Below are 17,049 nucleotides of genomic sequence, written 5' to 3'. Positions count from 1 at the left end.
ATGCGTAAAACTTAATAAAAAAATATCTACAACTATAGAAAACACATATATATGAGAATCTATGAAAAAACGTTAGTTAATAGTAATTACAATCGAGAAAAAAAAATAAAACTTTCAAGGTAAGGTAATTTCTGTGGTAAAAAGTGAGGTAAGCGATCACGTGACGCCGGTCTCCCCATCGTCTGTAACCAAAACGGAAGAGGGTGAAATAAAAGCGGAAACACCAGTAGAAGTAAAAACAAATATCGGCGCATGTCTATGACAATAAACTTGAACGAGAGCGAAGATGAAACAAGGCACTTTGTAACTTATGCTAATTACCTTCTAATATTAAAAAATTAAAATCATCAACAAAACTATAACAAAATTAAAAGTTTTTGAATAAATTCGACTACGAACATATCAGAACTGGATTAAAGTAAAAATACCCGATTTTCGACGCTAAATTTTTATTAATTAATTTTTAAATTGGTGCCTAATTGACCGAGTGCGCGTAATTTCCATGTGACGGAACACGCGCGTGCCGACTGGTTAAGTTTGTTTTCAAAAAAATCGATGGGTTTATCTTTGCGCTGATTGTGGTTTGTCTCAAAATGATGCTTTAAGTTGGAAAGTTTCATGCTTTCATTTGTTAGATTTTCAAAACAAATGATGCAAAGTGCAATAGGCTCTTTTTCATCTCGTTCATGAGAATCCAAATTTAAGATATTCTTTGTTGTACTTGCGAGTTTTCCTTGCTTTTTTCTTAACAGGTTCGTTCAGAATTGAAGGTGGTTCACCATCGTTAATTTTTTTATTTTCTGTTTGTTAAATGCTACTATAATCAGTGCTTTCTTTTGGTTTAGAAGTTCAAGATTTCAACCAGAATCCATAATCTTGAATGTTAGGGATAAAAATTATATTTTGTAAAAATAATCAAAACCAATTTGACTTACCGTACGTTTCTGAATTCAACGGTTGACTCAACAATGAATTTTCGAATCCCTCCGTTGTACGATCTGACGTCATGTTTTGTAGAAAAAGAAACACTTTCATTGAGAGTAGTGTTGAGAGGTTGCTTTTCAAGATGGCTGACTTAAGTAATGAGAAGGTGGCGATTGTGACTGTTTTGTTAAATAGAGGGTAATTTCTGAGAGTAGAGGAGGTTATGAGATGTTGTTTTTTAAATCAAAAACCAAAGATAATGAGGATATTCCATTTCTATATGCTGCTGCAATTAAAAAATCGAAAAAAGCGAAAATAGAAGGCTATGTGGAAAATATCATTCCTAGATATAGTGATATGGACTTTAGGTCTCATTTTCGTCCTTCTAGAAGCACTGTCGAAGTAAGTCTCTGTTAAGAATTGTTAGTTGTAGTAACTATCTAGAAAAATTACTTTATTATTTAAAAATTGCACATTTTTAGCTTTTTATTAATACTAAAACACACAACAAATTTTTCCTATTAGAAAAATCGCACAAAGCTAAAAAATACACACACGTGCTGTAACAGTTCAATGTGTAGATACTGGAGGTTTTTGTGTGACTGTTGTCTGGACCATAGGGTGGAGGAATGCACAAAATCACAGTCCTTGCAAAACCACTAACAAGTAACAAAGTTTTCTATTATTTTTACTTTTTTTGACTACAAACATAGAAACTGCTTGTTGCACCAGGTGCAGCCAAAGTGTGGTGCAGTGCATACCCCACTAAACTCTTCCCGTATCCCGGAGGGTACGCGTACCACACTTTGGGAAACACTGCTTTACTGTATTTACAAGAGGAACTCGCAGAATTAAAAGCAGACAGAACATTGAAATTACAACTCCTCGAAGTGTCTTTAGATACATTTTGGTTGGCAATAAGGACTGAATATCCGGCTATCTCCGAGATGGCAGTTAATATGTTATTGCCATTTTCTACTACGTATTTGTGTGAACTGGGCTTCTCAAAGTTGACTGAAATTAAAGCATGAAAGAGGGAGAGACTCAGATCCATCGATGAAGAAATGAGACTAGCATTGTCAACGATTCCACCACGGATCAGCCGTCTGTGTGCAGCTAAGTAGGCGCAAATATCACATTGAAAAGGTATGAGTAGAATTATTTATTTTAATAGTAGTAGAAAAGTATATTTTCTATACTATACACTCTACAGTGAATTAAAGTTCATAAATTTTAATAAACGCACAAATTGATGTCTGTTTAATAATAATAATAATAATACAGTATAGCATCCATTATTCGACTCAATTGGGGACTCGGGTTGGTTGGATAACAAAAAATCAGTTAACCGAAAAGAATGATAAAATACATTATTAGTATAGTATATTAGCATATTAGTATATTCCATGTAATTAGTATATTAGTATATCGCTGTTAACCTACTTCACGTTGAATTTTCATCGATGTTAAGCCTAACAAAATTTTTTTCAAATAATAATCGTCGCTATTGTATCGTTAAAAAATATTTTAAAATTATTTTATTGCTCACAACCACTCATAATTAGAAAATTAAATCTCGTTTAAATACTAGCCCCCCTTTCATGGTCAAGCCAGTGTTGCCAGCTAAAACACGAAAAAACTTAACAAAAATATTATTAAAGTAGCCAAGACATAGCCAAATATTGTAGCGCCACATCACTAGCGAACATTTGAACTTTGCCCACTAGAACGGTCGGATAATCTATGCCAGTGGTTCTCAACCTTTTTTCATTAGCGTACCCCGTGACATGTCATATCTCTAGAATGTACCCCTCATTTAAGAAATTTAGTGAGTAATCGTATTGTTAATTTTACATATTGTAACTTTAAATTAAAGAAAAAAAAACTAAAAGAAAAAATGTATAATAAAGTTGTGATTGTTGCTAGGAACATTTTTTATCTAATAATTTTTTAATACCATTAGTTTGTGATACATAATATATTATTTTTCTGCCATAATAACTAACTTTTCTCTGTACCCCTAAACAACCTATCGCGTACCCCTAGGGGTACGCGTACCACAGGTTGGGAATCGCTGATCTATTCTCTACTGTAATAATAATAGGTTAGTGGCATTACGTAATTCTATTAATAGTATAATACAGTATATACGTTTTTTAAGGGGAATAATATTTTGGTGTGCCGTGTTGAGTCGTGTGGAGTCATAGGTGTGCCGCGAGTAGAAAAAAGTTGCGAAACACTGCTCTAGAACATTCCAAAGGTATTCATGACAGATGTTATCAAATGCTCGCCTCAGGTCAATTTGTAAGAATCAACGAGTCAAAGTCATTTTGAACGAGATCGTATGTCGTCTGTGCCAGGAGGATGTTAGTGTGAATGCAGCGGCCTTGTATCCTGCAAGTTTGCGAACTATTAATGAGTTCAGGGCTAACTTTTTGTAAACGGTTACCTAAGATTTTTGTTAGTAATTTGTAGTCGGTGTTTAAAAGGGAGATAGGTCTCCAGTTGTTAATTTATTTTAATTCTGCCGCATTTTTGGATTTCGGAATGAATGTTATTATCCCTTGGCTAAAATTATCAGGCACTTGCTTATCAGAGATAAATGAGTTAAACATCAGCACCAGCTTATGACCGATAAGCGGAAAGAATTGCTTGTAAAATTCCACTAGTAATCCATCCGGGCCTGGAGCTTTATTGTTGAGCATGGATTGTATTATACACAGTCATTCGTTATATGTACTATCTTCTTTTAAGGAGCTGCTTCTGCCGGACGACAGTACAGGCAACAGAAGGATAATTTTATTTTTGCATTTTCGGAATGGTATTGTTTCTTGGAAAACAAACTCTTCTAGTATTTGAGATATTCTGTCTTTATCACTTTGTTGTCTGTAGTGACATCCCGTTTGTGTTTAATTCTTTAATTAGAGAGGTTGCGGCCGACGTTTTCATCGCGAAAACGTGTACGTCGTACGTTCAGCGCCGTTTTCCTGTATGCCTAGAAGTTTGACAATGGTGTTTGGATAGTCAGTGGAATCATGCTCGACATTCCAAACACCATTGTCAAACTCCTAGGCTTACAGGAAGGCGGCGCTGAACGTCCAACGTACACGTTTTCGTGATGAAAACGTCGGCCGCAACCTCTCTATTGTTTTACTTTCTATAAGTTTCGTTTCTAGTAGATAGAAGCGTTTCGTGAGTGGTTTACCCTCCATGAAACGCTTGTATCAACTAGAAAAGAAGCTTATGTGGAGCTCTGCCCCAGAGCATATGAATACCCCGCGAAGCTTCCTTTCCTGCATGTGCCTAAGTTCATCTTTAGCACTTTGGATGTCCTCTGTGTTACTACCTGGGTTCATTATATTTTTCTCTAGTGTTTTTTTTAGTTTATTTATTAATTCCTCTCGGTGTTGTTTGGCTTCTGCTTTTCGTTGCGAGCTAATTTGGATGGAAATCCGTTTTGAAAAGTTCTTCAGTTCTTCCTACCATTTAACGGGGTTCTCGTGTTGTTGATCGAAAAGGATCTTGGATGTAATCTCGGCAAAAAGTCAACATCGTTGAGCAAGGAAACGTTTAACTTTTAATGCGTGTTACTTTTGTCTACTGGAGAAACTCCATGTGCCGTAAAATAAACCGGGAGTTTCACAAAGCTATGGTCTGACAGGTGAGAAGGTTCTATTGTGGCTGTATGCCTTGTTTATATATATATATTATTCTGTATAGTTTTAGATTTAATTTATATTCTATTTCTTTACAATTATCTTTCTTTCCAATTTTCTTTGTTCCTTTGTCTCGGACTTCCGAGAACTCGAACTCGCCCCTAGCCCACCAGGAGGAAGGGTTAGAACAATAGATGGCAACGAGGCTGGAGGAAAAAAGAGACATCATTGGGCCGGACTCGAACAGATACGGACGTGTAATCTCATATAAAAAGCCCTAATTTTACACAGTTTTGACAACGAAGCCACGAAATGCGTCATGTCTCTATATGAAAACGTACAATTATGGGTGGAGACTAAGAATGGTTCGACTAACTTGATACGACAGAAAAGAGGAGTTAGGCAGGGCGATCCTTCTTCTCCGCTAATATATAATTTAGTAGTTGACCATCTATCACGCACATTAAATAAGTACCCGAAAACCGGATTAGGCTTCAATCACCTACTATATGCAGATGATCTAACGATTCTTGCGGAGACACCACAACTGATTCGCTATCTACATGATGAGGTACTAAAGTTTTGTGAGGAAACAACAATAGATATAAATCCTCTTAANTCAGTTATAAATAAAAGTTTGATATAATTTAAATTTTTAATAATTAGGTATATAAAGAAAACCGTATAATATACATATATAACATTCTTAGTGCTTTATTAATTATAAAACAGCAAAAATAGTAACTTTGAAAAGAATAGAGTAATATTAATAACCGAAACAAAAATAAAGTAAAGAGGGAAAAAAATAAACGCCCGAACAGGGACTCGAACCCTGGACCGTTAGGTTAAAAGCCTAACGCTCTACCGACTGAGCTATCCGGGCATGCTGAAAGATGACGGAATTAACCTATTTATTATAAACTAAATAATATATTAAAAAATTAGTTTTTTCGTTAAGATTATTTAACTATATTATATCTATAAGTTTATGGTTACTTTCTACATGTAAAATAAATTTTTTTTATCTATTATTTACGAATTTATTTTGTTTTACTAATTTAAGTTCCTATATGGTTTAGATTTCTTAAGAATGATATCTATGGTTGAAATCGCCAATCACCTTGCGTTTTACGAAAAGTTTTTGAAAGCGCCAATAAAAACAAATTTGAAAATTTGAAAATCTCAAGTATTTTTACGTTTATTTCAGCAAAAACGTTCGTAGTCCTCGGTAGTATAGTGGTCAGTATCCCCGCCTGTCACGCGGGAGACCGGGGTTCGATTCCCCGCCGGGGAGGAAATTTTTTTCCCTTTTTTTTTCAATTCTTTCTTTATATTAAAATTTTTTAAATATACTTCGTATTTTTTTCTTAACAATGTAACCTTTCGTAGACAAAATATTCTGATTAATACTTTTAGTGGCGCCATCTCTCAATAGAAACTAAGACAATCTCATACAGTTTTTCACCTTAAAATGTTGAATTTTATAAATAATACTCGCAAATAAAGGCCATGGAAAAGGTAGAGGAAGGAGACAAGACATCAGAACCTTTAAATTATACATCAACAACACAATCATCCCTACTTGTAGTAACACCGACGCCATAAAATACCTAGGAAATATGTTAGGGGCGCAACAGCAATGTCTATACTCATCTTTTCACGATCTACTGAAAGACACAAAACACCTACTAAACAAGACTGCCAACTGTTGCTTAAGCATCTTTCAAAAAAACCATGCTATTAAAACATTTATAACACGGTTTGGTTGGTTTGTTAAGGTTTTTTGGCACAAAAGCCATATAGGCTATGCTGCGTTATGCCAAATGGTAAAATTAAAAAGGTCATATATACATATATTAAAAATTAATAACAAATAACAATAACAAACATATACAACAGTAACAATAAATAAAAAACAAGGTATATAAAAGTATAGATAAATGAATAGGTAAATAAATAAATATTCAAATTTGTTTATAAATATTAGTGACTTTCAGAAAGTCTAGTAAATTATTGACATTTGGCCTTTGGCCAAGGATTTCTGTCAGACAAGCATTTCCGAAATATTGTCTATGCCTTGTCTTGAAAGCAGAGCAATTGCACAGCATGTGTTTTACACTTAGGGTGCAGTTGCAATACTCACATACTGGCTGGTCTTCACCCTTCAAAAGGTATAAATGAGTCAACCGAGTATGCCCAATTCTCAAACGAGTAAGAATTACTTCAAATCTCCTGTCATAATGTTTGTTACGTGTCCAATTTTCTATATTTGGCTTGATCTCGTGTAGTTTATTGTGGATTTGTGCATTCCACATGTTTTGCCATCTCTCNGAATATAATTGATTTGAATTTTTAGAAATAATTTTTTTTCTATAGTCTTATTAAGTTTTTAAGTCGTGAGATGGCGACTCTAAAGCGCATCTAAATGTGCATATTGCATCAACACTTACAAAATTATATTAAATTTAAAACAAATATTCGCCATTCAAACAGATAAAATATTTAATTACGAGAAATAGAACAAAAATCAAAAAATACTCTAGTGAAAAAAGGGGAAAACTCGGTCACACTTCTACATCAAATGATAAAATGTTTGTCCTGAGGGAACCATCTGAAAGAGATATAATCAAAACTCCAGTGCCAGATTCCATGGAATCACATATAAAATGTGGAGGATGTTCCAACCACTACACCAATGGCTATCCAAACTCTTCAATTGCTATAAACATAAAAAAATCCCGACAGAATGGCAATTCTCGAAAATAATTCTCCTACATAAAAAGGGTGATGACTTTAACACCCATATATTGGGCAAGAACAGACCTCTCACCTAGACAGCACGTGCAGGCCCTCGAGCGTTACGTAGCACGCACACATCGATTTGACTAATTGCGGACAAGAGTTCATCGGAGAAAAGGTGACCAGCCAGAATCTCCATATCAGAGAAGGAAAGAAAGAAAGAAAAAAAGAGATAAGCAATTGGAGACCAATCAACCTCCAGCTAACGGTTGTTAAACTCTATTCATCCGTCATCGAAAAGCTGATAAGAGAAGTGGTATCAGAACATCAGCTTATCTCCAACAACCAAAAAGGGTTTATGCCAACCCAAGGGTGCATGGAGCATGACTATGCAATCCATGCTTTCATAAGACATGCCTAGAAGAACTAATGGAGATATACGCGTAGCTCTTATGATTTTAAAGATGCCTTTGAATCAGTTGACCATAATCTCATAGAAAAAGCCCTAATTTCACACGGTTTTGACAACGAAGCCACGAAATGCATCATGTCTCTTCTTCTTCGCTAATATATAATTTAGTAGTTGACCATCTATCACACACATTAAATAAGCACCCGAAAACCAGACTAGGCTTCAATCACCTACTATATGCAGATGATCTAACAATTCTTGCAGAGACACCACAACTGATTCACCATCTACACGAAGAGGTACTAAAGTTTTGTGAGGAAACAACAATAGTTATAAATCCTCTTAAATGCAAAATACTCGCAAATAAAGGCCATGGAAAAGGTAGAGGAAGGAGACAAGACATCAGAACCTTTAAATTATACATCAACAATACGATCATCCCTACTTGTAGTAACACCGACGCCATAAAATACCTAGGAAATATGTTAGGGACACAACAGAGATGTCTATACTCATCTTTTCACGATCTACTGAAAGACACAAAACGCCTACTAAACAAGACTGCCAACTATTGCCTAAACATCTTTCAAAAAAACATGCTATTAAAACATTTATAATACCGAGATGAGAATATTTTATCAGAATAAATGGTCTAGGCATCTACCACTCCGACCTACTTGGACGGGCGATAAGGTCAGCAGTCAGGAAATATATCAAATTACCGGCACACACCCATCGTGCTCTCTTCCACTGCAGAACGTTTGACGGAGGCCTAAACATCTCTGAGCCTTGGAACTGGGGCTGTGCTACACAAGTGAAACATGTGATCAGTTTGCTAAACTCGGACAACACCATAAAGCAAACCATCAGAAATGAAATCACCACACTGCTGAGACTAAGATACCATACTGAAAGCACTCAAAATAAATCACAAAACGAAATAATAGTACAGTTTCTTAACGGTGAACTAGAAAATAAAAAAAAAGCACGAACAATAGATAACATGTATCCTACTGCATACGCTCCGAAGGCATTTAAAACCAGCAATGCTAATGTAATATGTACAGACGAGGTCTTCGATATCATGGTCATGAACCCATCGAGCAACGAAAACTCTCTTATCAAACAAAACGCTATTATACAAAAACTAAAGCACCATAATCAACTACAGTTGGCAATCAGCAGGTAGACAAGGAAAATTAATGGCTAGCGCGAGAAATTATGTATCCAACTCTTGGATCAATACAGGGGAGCTACATCCATCCCTACACAGCTTCTCTATCATGGCAAGAATGGACTTACTTCCAACGAACAAGAACAAAAAGTTTTGGAACATGACAACAAATGGCAGATGTTCCCACTGCCAGCAGATAGAAGATATTCAACATCTTCTCTCATTCTGCCCTCATTATCTACCCCTGAGACGAGAAAGACATGATAAAATTCTAAATAGAATTGCCAAAACGGTTAGATATAACAACAGAGGTGAAAACATAAACGTAAGAATCAATTAGGCAATACCAGAAATGGAAAATGATACCCTCAGACCAGATATAGCTTTCAGAGTTTAAAGCGATAGGAACGCCGCCGAAATAGAGGGGAAAACATTAATGTAAGAATTAATCAGGCAATACCAGAAATGGAAAATGATACTCTTCGACCAGATATAGTTGTGGAAAATACAGACAGCAAACAGTTAACCATTATAGATTAATAGACTTTCAGCTCAGGTTTTTCAGTTGATGAAATTTGTAGTTGCAGATATTTTGTTGATTTAAGATAGCATATAATTCTCTTAACAGCATTCCAATCTCACTGTCTTGGATTTTCACATCTTCTGCTAAGAATGTGTGTTGAAGCTGCTATATCTGGTCTTGTAACGGTTGAAATATATAAGAGAGCCCCCACTGCCTGCCTATATTTTGTATTAGTTTGAAGCAGGTCTTCTCCTTGTAGTTTGTAATAGTCTGTTTCCATTGGAGTGGAAACTGCTTTGCATCTTGCAAATTAAACTTCTGTACAAGCTCTTCTATTTTATATTGTTGACTTAACAAAAACTTCCATCTTTCTTTCTTTTTACTTCTATTCCCAAGTAAAACTTTACTTCTCCTAGATTTGTAATATCATAGTTTTCTTTAAGAATTTTTACTATTTTACTAATGCTTATTTCACTTTCTGTACTAATCAAAATATCATCCACATATAGCACACAATATACAATATTTTTCCCTTTACCCTTTGCTTTGCTTTGCTTTGTTTAAAACCTTGATTAATTAGAGTTGTTGCTATTGCCTCATTCCATGCTTTGGCAGCTTGTTTAAGACCATAAATAGCTTTTTGTAGCTTGCATACTTTTCCTTTTTCCTCAAATCCTATAGGTTGTGTCATGTAAACATCCTCATTTAATTTTCAATTAAAAATGCAGTTTTAACATCAACATGATGTACTTTCATTCCTTTATATGCAGCTGCAGCTAAAACTGCTCTAATAGTTGTATGTTTAACAACTGGTGCAAATGTTTCATCAAAGTCAGTTCCAAATCTTTGATCATAGCCTTTTGCTACTAATCTTGCTTTGCATTTTGTTTCTCTTCCATTTTCATCATACTTTGTCTTGAAAACCACTTACATCCTATTGCTCTTTTATCTTGTGGTAAATCAACTAATTTCCAAGTTTCCTTTTCTTTTAGGGAATTAATTTCTTCATTCATTGCTTTTTCCCATTTTATCTTTTCTTCCTTGGTAATTCCAATATATCTTCAAATGACTTTGGATCTCTATGTGGAATTTTAACTTCAGCTTTGAATGTCAGTTTTTCTGGAGGTATACCTTTGGTTGATCTTTCAGACCTTCTTAGTGGAATTTCTGATTCTGTTTCTTCTTCTGTTTGCATTTCTACAGACTCTGTTTCTTCTTCTGAGTGTTGCTCTTCTGGAAAACTTTCATTAACATGAAAAAATTGGAAGGCATCTTTAGTATTCCATAGTTTATGTTTTCCTTTATTTTCTTTTCCTGTATTCATTTCTAGGAATTTTACTGATCTGCTTATTATTACATTTCTATCACCTGTGTAAATCCTGTATCCCTTACTTCTGATATCATACCCTACAAATATACCTTCAATGGCTTTCTCATCTAATTTTCTTCTTTTATGCTTATTTATGTAGGCATATGCTTTACATCCAAAAACTTTGGTTTAGGTTGGGCTTTCTTTTGTTCCACAACTCATATGGTGTTTTATTTATTATTTTAGTAGGTAATCTGTTCTGCAAATAATTTGCAGTTATTACTGCTTCTCCCCAAAAGGATTTTTCAAGATTTGCATTTATTATCATAGCTCGTGCCATTTCTATGAGAGATCTGTTCTTTCTTTCTGCAACACCATTTTGTGCAGGAGAATAAGGTATTGTAGTTTGATGAGTGATTCCTTGTTTTGTTAAATATTCTTCAACATTTTTATTACAGTATTCACCACCGTTATCTGATCTTAGTGTGTTGATTTTTCTTCTAAATTTATTTGTAGTAGAAGCTACAAATTCTTTCAGTTTTGTAAGAACTTCATCTTTGTTTTCAATTAGATATACCATAGTAAATCTAGAAAAGTCATTTACAAATGTAAGGAAGTATCTCTTTCCTCCTATACTATTTATTTGTGTTGGACCACATATGTCACTATGGACCAATTCCAATGGCTCTTTAGCTCTGTAAGTAGACTTCTTTGGATATGGCTATTCAGTGAGCTTTGCTTTAATGCATATTGGACATTGTAAATCATGTTTACAATTATGCAACTTTATTCCCTCTACTAAGTTTTCTTTTTCCATTTGTTTCATTGTGTCATAATTTCTGTGACCTAGTCTTTGGTGCCATTTAAGTATGCAATTTTTATTTGTACAATTTTGCATTAATTGAGCACTGTTTACTTGCTCTTGCTTATTTGTTGCAGCAATTAACTTGTAAATACTATCTGTGGCAATGCCTGTTGCAATTAACTCATCATCTTTCTCTATGGTGCATACATTATTTTCAAATTTAACTAAGCAGCCTCTATCAGTTATGGCTTTTACTGAGAGTAAATTTCCATCTAACTCTGGAACATAAAGTACATTTTCTAAGAGAATTTCTTCTTCATTTCCATGAAGTGTTGTGACCTTTATACATCCTTCACCTATGCCTTGTGATTTCAGCTTTGCTCCATTGGCAATGGTGATAGAGTTGCTTTTTTGCTTGTTAAGTTTTTTGAAAAATTTTAAGTTTCCTGTCATATGACACGTTGCACCTGAATCAATGACCCAATCATTGTCAACATAATTTTTTTCATACAATTGTACCTTTAGTACTTTTCTTTCACCTTGTTTATCCTTTTCTACACAAACAGTGTTGCTGATCATAATTCTTGTGAATATTTTTATTTGTTCTTTGTCTCTTAAAAGCATCTTCACTCGCCTTATTTTTGTTGTTTAAATGCCAACATTCACCTTTATAATGATTACTTTTGTGGCAGTAAGTGCAAAATTTCTTTTCTTTGTAGTTTCACTTTTCAGCATTTTTGCTTTTAAATGCTAAGACTTGTTCCGATGAACTTTGTTTACTTTGTAAATGCCTTTCATATTCATCTATCAATTTGCTTGTTATATATCTTTGTGTTAGTTCTTCTTCATCCTTACTTTCTAGTGCAGTTATTAAAGTAGAATATGACTCTGGTAAACTACATAGCAGTATAGCACATAAGTGTGACTCTTTGATCTGTTCACCAATGCTTTCCAGGCGTTCCTTCAATCCAAGAATATCTTTTATGTGATCCTGCATTTTTGTGTTCTCATCATACTTTATAGAATAAAGTTTTCTAAGTAAAAATAATTTGATTGTTAAGTTAGCTCGTTCGTGGACACTTTTTAACTTTTGCCATGTTTCCGAAGCAGTCGATTCATGTATTACATGAATTATTTGAAAATCGACAATATTTAAGCATATTAATGCTATAGCAGTACGATCACGCTTATAGTATGCATCGTCTGGTTTTTCAGGTTTAACGCCGAATACTGCGTCATATAAATTTTCTTTAAATAACGGGACGAGATCTCGCACTCTTCTCGCGAGCACTATCGTTGAGTTGTTGTTAATAAACACGGACGTCTAACAATATCAACAACCAATATATATGTTTGAATTTATTATACAGGCTATGGTAATAATTAATATTTTGTGTAATATATATGTCGATATATGTCTATTATATAAATTATTTTTTTTGTAAGTGCCCCTGAGCTCAAAACTCTTGGCAGCAACAGTAAGGCTTTCATTCAAAATTGTAATAATTGCCTATTACTAATATCTCCCCGATTACAAAATAATATGCAATTATATGTGATATGTATTTTATACTAGCTGCAAGGACCCGCTTCGCTGAGTTTTTATTTGTATGTAATACAGTAGAGCGTCGATTATTCGAAACGTCAATCATCCGAAAGAATTCCAGTCGGCAAACTGAGGTCTAAAATTCATGCCAACATATAATTAAAACAGCATTTTGCAATACTATTTAGTTCATTTTTCTCATGTTTTCATTTATATTTAAATATATTTTTATATGGAAATGTAACAAAGCTTGACATCAAACTTGGCAGTACTTTTTAAATTAATTGATAAATTTTTAGTACTGTATAAGAAAGTCTAGTAAATTTACTCAGTTCTTCATAACATTAAAATATGCAATATAAAAAAAAGCCCTATAAATACAGTACATACAGGGCTATTTTTCAGTCAGAAATGTTAGTACTACATACTCGCAGACAGCATGAAAAAGATTTCTGTAACTGGTACAGAGTACCAGCAGTTGTTTAGCACAAACAATACTATATCTTCAGTCACCATATATGCAAACTAGCAGTGTTGTTTTTCTAAAAACAACACTGAGCATATACAGGATGAACTAAAAGTAGGTGGACAGTAAATGATAACATTGAGATTACATATATACAATTGTATGTACTAATACAATACAATACAATGTTATCAATGCAGGTACTGTCCATCACAATTTAAACAGCTTTTAAGTCTACATTTCACCATTTCACGCTTTGATAAACATTTTTCTACAAGTATCTTTGTGTATTAATTTCTTAAAATACATCTCTGATGTAATTTTTCAACCATAACCAAGTTAAATATACGCCATTGTTATACTATAACCCTAACACAAATCCTATTCCATCTACTTTTGGTAATTACGTCTTGAAATCTTAAACATACAATTGGGTTCTTCGACATTTTTCTTTCAGTTGAACTAAATGCAAAACGTCCCATATAAAAAAGAAAACGATGGTGGCACCATCTATTGACAAAAATAAAATAATTATATATATAATATATATATATATTTTAAAATAAAAGTTAGTTATACAGTATATAATTATTTCAGTTATAAATAAAAGTTTGATATAATTTAAATTTTTAATAATTAGGTATATAAAGAAAACCGTATAATATACATATATAACATTCTTAGTGCTTTATTAATTATAAAACAGCAAAAATAGTAACTTTGAAAAGAATAGAGTAATATTAATAACCGAAACAAAAATAAAGTAAAGAGGGAAAAAAATAAACGCCCGAACAGGGACTCGAACCCTGGACCGTTAGGTTAAAAGCCTAACGCTCTACCGACTGAGCTATCCGGGCATGCTGAAAGATGACGGAATTAACCTATTTATTATAAACTAAATAATATATTAAAAAATTAGTTTTTTCGTTAAGATTATTTAACTATATTATATCTATAGTTTATGGTTACTTTCTACATGTAAAATAAATTTTTTTTATCTATTATTTACGAATTTATTTTGTTTTACTAATTTAAGTTCCTATATGGTTTAGATTTCTTAAGAATGATATCTATGGTTGAAATCGCCAATCACCTTGCGTTTTACGAAAAGTTTTTGAAAGCGCCAATAAAAACAAATTTGAAAATTTGAAAATCTCAAGTATTTTTACGTTTATTTCAGCAAAAACGTTCGTAGTCCTCGGTAGTATAGTGGTCAGTATCCCCGCCTGTCACGCGGGAGACCGGGGTTCGATTCCCCGCCGGGGAGGAAATTTTTTTCCCTTTTTTTTTCAATTCTTTCTTTATATTAAAATTTTTTAAATATACTTCGTATTTTTTTCTTAACAATGTAACCTTTCGTAGACAAAATATTCTGATTAACACTTTTAGTGGCGCCATCTCTCAATAGAAACTAAGACAATCTCATACAGTTTTTCACCTTAAAATGTTGAATTTTATAAATATTTAAATTTAGCATAAAAATAATAAATTGTTTTTTTCCTTCTATACACTTTTAAGAAGAAAGGCATATAAAATAAAATATTTAACCATTGATAACAACAGAATATAATTGATTTGAATTTTTAGAAATAATTTTTTTTCTATAGTCTTATTAAGTTTTTAAGTCGTGAGATGGCGACTCTAAAGCGCATCTAAATGTGCATATTGCATCAACACTTACAAAATTATATTAAATTTAAAACAAATATTCGCCATTCAAGCAGATAAAATATATAATTACGAGAAATAAAACAAAAATCAAAAAATAAATCGTTTGAAATTAAAAAAATTTTAAATTTATCTCTCCGCTGGTGGCGCTAGTTTCTATACGAATTTTTGCTTGTCACATTAATATGGCGACGTTCTTTGGTGAAGTTTTGCCCGTAAGTTCTCGAGCCGTGGACGAAGAAGAAGAAAAAGATGTGCCGGTCGAAAGACTGTATATGGAGAAGCAAATTGGTTTACAGAAATGTAATTTGTTCGTATTTAGTATAGGAAGTAATGCTTCTACATTCAACGAGATTTACGTTCTTCCTCAGGATGCTCAATTGTTGACACACGTGAGAGGTGAAACAATAATAGAAGATAACCAGGAAGAATATATGGGTTTATCTTATAGAAAATCATCGAAATTAGTCGGTTCTCTTTATCGTAAGGGATCGGTTCTGTTTTTTATTTGCAAAGAAAGAATACGAGCGGAACAAGCATTTCCTCTGGCTAAGCAGCTGATCGATTCGATCTCATCATCATGTGTTCTGGTTCTGTGTGATTACTACTTTTCGGAGTATAAACATAATTTCACCGAAATTTTGCAGATTCCTTTCTTGAGATGTCTTCGAACGTCAAAGTACAATGATAAAGAAGTGAATTTTCCTCTATTAAGGCAACCAAATACGGTTTCGGGATTCGAAGCTGCGATATTGACGGAATGCGAAGTTAAGAATATTCCCGCCGAATTGATTGTCTGCTACACTGATCAGTGTTGTCTCGATGTGAATTGTGTTAAATCGTTTCTAAAAATTTTTTCGATTCCTCACGTACGAAGTAATTCTCTTGGCCCTAACCCAGATGCTGATAGACAGTTAAAGGAACTTTTCATCAATAGATTAAATTTTTCTGATACTTTGTATATATAGATTTTTCATAATGACATGGTTTTGAAAACAAATTAACAGAAAAAAATTTGTATGTTTATTAAATCAATTAGTCAAGTAAATATATTCTGAATTATTTATGATTTTTTTATTATCCACATATTTTTAGTCGACAATTCTATTTATTTTACACGTTCTAGTTTTTTACATACAATAGTTTATGTAATGCAAAATGTAGACGTTCAGATTTATTTATCGAAATTCCACAATGGAATCCACTAAAACATTAAATATTTTATATTGAATTATAACAGTTCGAGCTACTAGCACAAAATATTTATCGAAGGTTTCTAGCTATTTAGGAAGCATCCTTAGCATCGAATATTAACCGATTGGAATATACGTAGAACATAGTTTCAGAATAGATAAATAACGAAACAAAAGTACAGTACAACCAATCTAGCATCTTAATGGTTGATGCATAAATTTTTAATAGCGTACTTGTATCTTTTCAATAGTTTTTCCGAAGGCTTTATCTGTGGACGAGCGTCTTCAAATCGTAGAATGTTTTCTGGAATAGCATTGTACTGTACTGTACATCATATTGATGTTCTTTAATTTAAGCTGTATGAGAAGATTATGGTTAAGCATAATGTATGAGTGACTCAAGTTGTAAGGCTGGGCGCTCCTACGCAATAACAGATGAGTCACGTGATCGACTGGACAATTGGCAGTTAATGCAGACGCGAGCGAGCGATAATATGCGGCTAAAAGGAGCAAGACGCGATAAATATCAAACCTAGCGAGATCCAGAAATTCTCTCTCGCCAGCGAGATTTCTCTTTTCTCGCTTGTGCATGGTTTTCCTTTGCAAGAAGTATATCGTTCGCAACTCTCGCTCT

At 33.5% G+C, this 17,049-nt stretch overlaps 1 protein-coding gene and 4 non-coding genes across 5 annotated transcripts; 3 read left to right on the top strand and 2 right to left on the bottom strand.

Annotated features, from left to right (window-relative positions):
- Positions 1-5,390: 5,390 nt before the first annotated feature.
- Trnak-uuu lies at positions 5,391-5,463 on the bottom strand. The gene has a single exon. It is a non-coding gene; the product is annotated as a tRNA-Lys (tRNA).
- Positions 5,464-5,802: 339 nt separating this feature from the next.
- Positions 5,803-5,874, top strand: Trnad-guc. The gene has a single exon. It is a non-coding gene; the product is annotated as a tRNA-Asp (tRNA).
- An 8,464-nt stretch (positions 5,875-14,338) lies between these two features.
- On the bottom strand, positions 14,339-14,411 carry Trnak-uuu. The gene has a single exon. It is a non-coding gene; the product is annotated as a tRNA-Lys (tRNA).
- Positions 14,412-14,749: 338 nt separating this feature from the next.
- Positions 14,750-14,821, top strand: Trnad-guc. The gene has a single exon. It is a non-coding gene; the product is annotated as a tRNA-Asp (tRNA).
- Positions 14,822-15,401: 580 nt separating this feature from the next.
- LOC111640487 (proteasome assembly chaperone 1-like) lies at positions 15,402-16,293 on the top strand. Its single transcript, XM_023386491.1, has one exon. The coding sequence runs from the start codon at positions 15,408-15,410 to the stop codon at positions 16,188-16,190; it is 783 nt and encodes a 260-aa protein (XP_023242259.1). The 5' UTR covers positions 15,402-15,407; the 3' UTR covers positions 16,191-16,293.
- The last annotated feature ends 756 nt before the right edge of the window (positions 16,294-17,049 follow it).

This window comes from Centruroides sculpturatus, unplaced genomic scaffold, assembly GCF_000671375.1.
Source record: "Centruroides sculpturatus isolate CEXI.00-Female unplaced genomic scaffold, Cexi_2.0 scaffold1424, whole genome shotgun sequence".
In the NCBI taxonomy this organism is placed as follows: Eukaryota; Metazoa; Arthropoda; class Arachnida; order Scorpiones; family Buthidae; genus Centruroides; species Centruroides sculpturatus.
Note: the sequence above shows the minus strand (reverse complement) of the source record. Positions and strands in the feature narration are given on the sequence as shown.